Source organism: Symsagittifera roscoffensis, chromosome 1 (assembly GCF_963678635.1).
Source record: "Symsagittifera roscoffensis chromosome 1, txSymRosc1.1, whole genome shotgun sequence".
In the NCBI taxonomy this organism is placed as follows: Eukaryota; Metazoa; Xenacoelomorpha; order Acoela; family Convolutidae; genus Symsagittifera; species Symsagittifera roscoffensis.
In genome coordinates, this window is record NC_087062.1 from 97,218,184 (window position 1) to 97,223,121 (window position 4,938).

Consider the following 4,938-nt stretch of genomic DNA (forward strand, 5'->3'; position numbering starts at 1 on the left):
TTTTGGTCAAAATTTTCCACAAAGTGCAGTGCTAAAAACGCGCCTTTTTTGGCCTTTTTTTTCAAAATTTGCTTTTGGTAGAGATCAGAAAATCAAAGGCCGACAAAATTTTCGATTTTTTTTTTGAAAAGCACCCACCCCCGAAAAAATCTTGTTCCTTTACTGTCTGCTAGCTTACAATGCTAGTTTTATGTAGAATCGCAAGTGGTGCGAAGCTTTGCTTTGCTTCTTTGTTCGGTTTATTAATTGGAGGGAGCTATAATTTATTGGAGGGGCTATAATGCGAAAGACTTAAATTATCGTCGCTAGAGAGGGGTCACATTTTTAGTGAGCAGAGTACTTCCATTTTTTATCTCTGCACATTATCGACTGTCTAATTTGGTTTGATCTGACTCTGAGTTGTTGAATAAGTTAGTAAAACTTAATTTTCATTTGCTTGGACCAAAAGAAATGGTGGCTTTTTTTAAGGGAATAAATTTTTTTGTAGTAGAAGTATTATTTTAGACTCTTTTTGATCCTTCTTCACGATGAAAATCTCCAAAGCAATTCTTCTTGTCGCTTTGCTCCTAACATTTGGGGCGTTCTCGACTACTTCGTTTGGAGTGTTTGTGTCTGCAGAGAAGGGCTCTCCTTCTGATTCAGAGGTCCACGTCGAGACAGAAGATGAGGTGATCGAAGAAGGACAACCGGAACCGGGAACTCCAAACGACTACGCTAAATCGACTGAAGCCACCGCAACTGGTACTGTTGGACCCGCGCCAGATGTAGAAATGAGCTACATTCTCGTTGACGAATCTGACGTGAGTTTTCTTAACTGTTCCTTAAAGTTGACTCGTTAACTTCGTCTCGGGGTAAATTACACTCTTCAGTTTGTAGATCATCAAAGCTTATGATTTCTGTCAGCATCTGATTTATGTCTGTTAATTGCATCCAGTGTCCCGTTGAACCTTATGTAACAGGCAAGCCTATAAAACCGTGCGCTAGACTTCGTATTTTTTTAGTGTAAAAGAACGAAGTTCTTTTCACTTCTCAAAAGGTTTTAATGATTTCGTTTTTTTTCTGAATGAAATTTTTTATTGCATAAATTTGACTTTTAGGGGTTTCACTTTCGATTTTTTCCATATTTCAGTTGATTTGCTTTGTTGAAAGGAAGCACACTCCACTATCGAACATCAAGAGTGTATAGGTCACGAAAATCGTTATCGGCTTTTAATTTCGAAAGTGGATTTTAATTTTCAGATTTCCCTGCCGAATATAAGCCTTACCGTGTGATCATCCAGTTTGCTCAAATTTAGTTAGTTTTATCGAAAAAGTGTTAATAAAATTTTTTTTGAAATTCAAAGAGCTGTAGGCAATATATTTTTTCTTTTAAGTTACAAATGTGAAGTTTTTTCATGAATTTAGTCAGTTTATTTTTTCTCTTTCCTTGCCTTCATTGACTCTTTTCCAACTGTCTTAGGCTATGTTCTTTTTAGAAACATTTACTGATAAGAGCAGTTGAACTTTCTGCATATATTTTTTCTCATAAAAATCTGCTTTCTCTGGTCGGGTTAGTTAGTTTAAAAAAGTTTCAATTGTGAAATCTCAATCAAATTTAAAAGAGCTTTAAGTTTTAGAAGACTCCTAGGATCAAGTTTAAGTCTAGTAGTGGGTTTTTACATTTAAATTAGCACGTCTAGATGAATCAATGCCAGCGGAAAATTGATATGGAAACGTTTTTGCTTCTTTTACTCATATTTGTAATAGATGAATACACATCAATTGTTTGTTTTTGATGTGAAGCGAAATGTTTAATACGAAATGGTCAAGTCTAACTAAAACAGAAAAAACATGCAGATGCTCGATACTGAATTCCATACAATTTTGCGTGCAAATTGATTTTGCTGTTATATCGTTTGCGAATATGGTACAAAATGCACATTTACATTTGAAAATTTACAACCATTGTTTTTGTGTAAAAGACAGTATGCTACTACTTTAGAATTTAATACTGGCGAATGTTAAGAAGCAATGGTTTGTTAAGTTAGGCCATGCCTTTTAGATTAATTATCAATGATTGTTAAAGTTAATGACTGGTAATCATTACATTCAGTTCAGTAAACCTCATTTCGAACATACTTGTCTCCTTCTGTACATATGGAGAAAAAAACGTGAAGGTTCAGGGTAATACCGAATACGTAGGCACTATTATCAACAAAATGTGTGCCAAAATTTTTATGTACTTGAATGATTTTGTTTGTATCCCTAAATGTTTGGAGTTTCATATTTTCTGGTTCAATTAGGGTGTTTTAAGCGACAGCTGATGTATTTTTGGTGTTCTTCCAACCCGAGCTAAAGTTTTAAAGTACAGTTTGTGTATTTATGTGTTTCTAGCTTGAAAGTAAAAGTAAAATCTTGTTGCAGGAGGAGCTTCCAGCGGGAAAAGTTATCACTTGTCTCATATCATTCCGCAACACAGGGGAGACGAAACAGAGCTACAAAGTCGGAACAATCGACGCCTCTCTCCGCTACCCTATGGACTTCTCTTACTACCTACAGAATTACACGGCCAAGCTACTCAACCGAAGTGTAGACGCCCAACGGGAGGTCACGTTCTCGTACGTCTTCAAGACTTCGGAGCGCTTCGCCGGCCGACCGTTCGGGTTCGTGATTGAAGCTAACTATTACGACGAGGTTGACAGTCCCTTTGTTCACACCGTGTTCAACAAAACTGTTAATTTTGTCGAAGTCGACGATGTCTTCGACGCAGAGGCCATTATGTTGTATGTGTTGTTTGGCGCCATTGTGGTGCTAGTTGTTGTTATTGTTTACTACTACGGCTTCGGAGGAGCAGGATCGAACAAGCAGGCTGGGGGAGGGAAGAGGAACAAAGGGGGAGTGGTGGAGACGGGAACTGCGCACAAAAACGGCTCCGTAGTGGACGAGTGGCTCCCCGCACATGCAAGGAAGTCCCCAAAAGTCGCAACTCCCAAGTCGAAGAAATCAAAGAAGGAGAACTGAAGATGTGCCATCGAGATCGAGGAGAAAGGGGGGCTGTGATTTATGCTTAAAGGACTATATGTTAAGACCGGTGTAAAATCGTGGTGTATATTTGAAGAATTATCATTTCGTTGCTAAATTGTGTATTAATTATCGCCGAGTTCGAGATATTTTTGTGTTGCTGAAGTTGCATTATCGAAGTTTTTTGAACGGTTGAAGATCTAAACAAGGATTGCTGGTAACAGCCGCTCCCAAATTGGAAGCTTAGGCAATGGAAACTGAAATCTTTTTAAGTTTGCCTGAAAGTTTGCAGTCATTGTCAAAGTTATAAACAAAGCTTCAAGAAATTTATTGAGAATGTATGTTTCGGAAGCCTTATGATTCTCTGTATTCGTTCGATTTTGGTTAGAGATAGCCTTTGAAATCGACCTGAACTACATTGCAATGGGCAAGCTTGATTGAATGACTTGCTCAAATAGCCAGATGGTATAATTGACTCGAGGATTGGGCTGTTAGCATGTGTGTTGATTTACGTACATATGCATAAGGTTTTATTTCAACGAATATTTAATAAGCCCAAAAAAACCTTTAATTTCTCTGACATTTCAGGTCATCAAAAGTTTGAAATATAAGTCAAAAGTAAATTTTGTATAGACTTATTGAAAATCGGAGTGAAGCTGTTTCCTCTTATGCTAATAGGTGAACATGCTTATCGCTACGCCCTCAGTTGGTTCATTTGCAAGTCGCTTAATGCAGTTATGCCCACAAGAAGTTCTGCTTATCGCCGTAAACTGCGCTTCGTGTATTTATTGTACGATATCTAATAGTGGTTGGACAGGTACTGTTGATTTTGATAACATAAATTATATATTTCATGTCATATATTAAATATTCTGTGCTTAAAGCTGTTCTGAATTGCGAATCATTTGAATAATGAGAAAGAAATCAGCAGCTAAGTCTGGTTAATAGATATTAATGCATCTGTGTAAAATGACTTTTATTGTGCTTTTTTGCAAATGTTTTCATGAACAATTATTGTGAGGGGAATTCAAAGTTTGACTACCAGCATGCTTTTGAAAGTAAGACATATTTAAACAAAAGGTTTTTGCTTTAGAAAGCGATTTAGCTAAATTGTCAAATTGAAAGATTTTCAATAGACCTCTGTACTTTTTGATAAAATTTTATAAAATCGTTTGCTGTGCAAGTTGTCATCTCAGGAAAATTTGTAAAAGTTTCGAAACAAAACAAATCTGCGGTTTTTTTAATTGGTGAACGCTAATTGAAGTTTTAAGCCTGAAGCCTGAGGCAATACTTATTGAGAAGTTGAGCAACTGCTAAAGAACGTTTTTTTCCCCCTTTTGCGGTGCAAAATTGGAGATTTTTACTCACAAAAGTGCCTTGTTGTTCCGACCATTGAAAATGGGGAGGAACTTTGTATTCGGGTGTGTTTTAGTTTTTTTCTTTTGTTTTTCTCGCAAAATCAACTACCATAAATAATCACTGGATTGGATTGAGTGATATATAATATTAAAGCCCTTTCAGTCTTGGTTCAAACCATATTAAAAAATTGCCATCCATTTTTTCAAGTGTTGAGAAAAACCGGTTTGAATTTCCGCAAAAAATGAAAAGTTTGATTTTTTTTTATTTTCTAGTCATTTTCAAAAACTATTGTCCGGTTTGCCTATCTTACAATGACTGTCGAATATGCCTACATTTTTAAGGGTAATGAAAGTAGTGAAGACTCTTTTATAGTTCATGGTTATTGTAAGAAAAAGTCTTGAATTGTGTATAAAAGTCTCTAATAACTACAGACTATCATTCATAAATTCATGCATTTATGAATGCACATAGGTATATATACACTTTTTCAGTTCAATTGAAATTCATCTGCTGAAAGTGAAGCAAATAGCACTCTCCAAATACAAACGTTGATACAGTTTTCTCAAGTTGGATTAATGT

At 36.1% G+C, this 4,938-nt stretch overlaps 1 protein-coding gene across 1 annotated transcript; it reads left to right on the top strand.

Moving 5' to 3' along the window:
* The first annotated feature begins 468 nt into the window (after positions 1–468).
* LOC134853158 (translocon-associated protein subunit alpha-like) lies at positions 469–4,044 on the top strand. Its single transcript, XM_063869118.1, has 2 exons — positions 469–800; positions 2,404–4,044. The coding sequence occupies exons 1-2, from the start codon at positions 528–530 to the stop codon at positions 2,998–3,000; spliced, it is 870 nt and encodes a 289-aa protein (XP_063725188.1). The 5' UTR covers positions 469–527; the 3' UTR covers positions 3,001–4,044.
* Positions 4,045–4,938: the final 894 nt, after the last annotated feature.

Excerpts from the sequence above, each read along its gene's own strand:
- LOC134853158 (XM_063869118.1), top strand. The coding sequence starts at position 528 with ATGAAAATCTCCAAAGCAATTCTTCTTGTCGCTTTGCTCCTAACATTT. Across the intron at positions 801-2,403 it reads TTCTCGTTGACGAATCTGAC|GAGGAGCTTCCAGCGGGAAA; the intron begins GTGAGTTTTCTT and ends ATCTTGTTGCAG.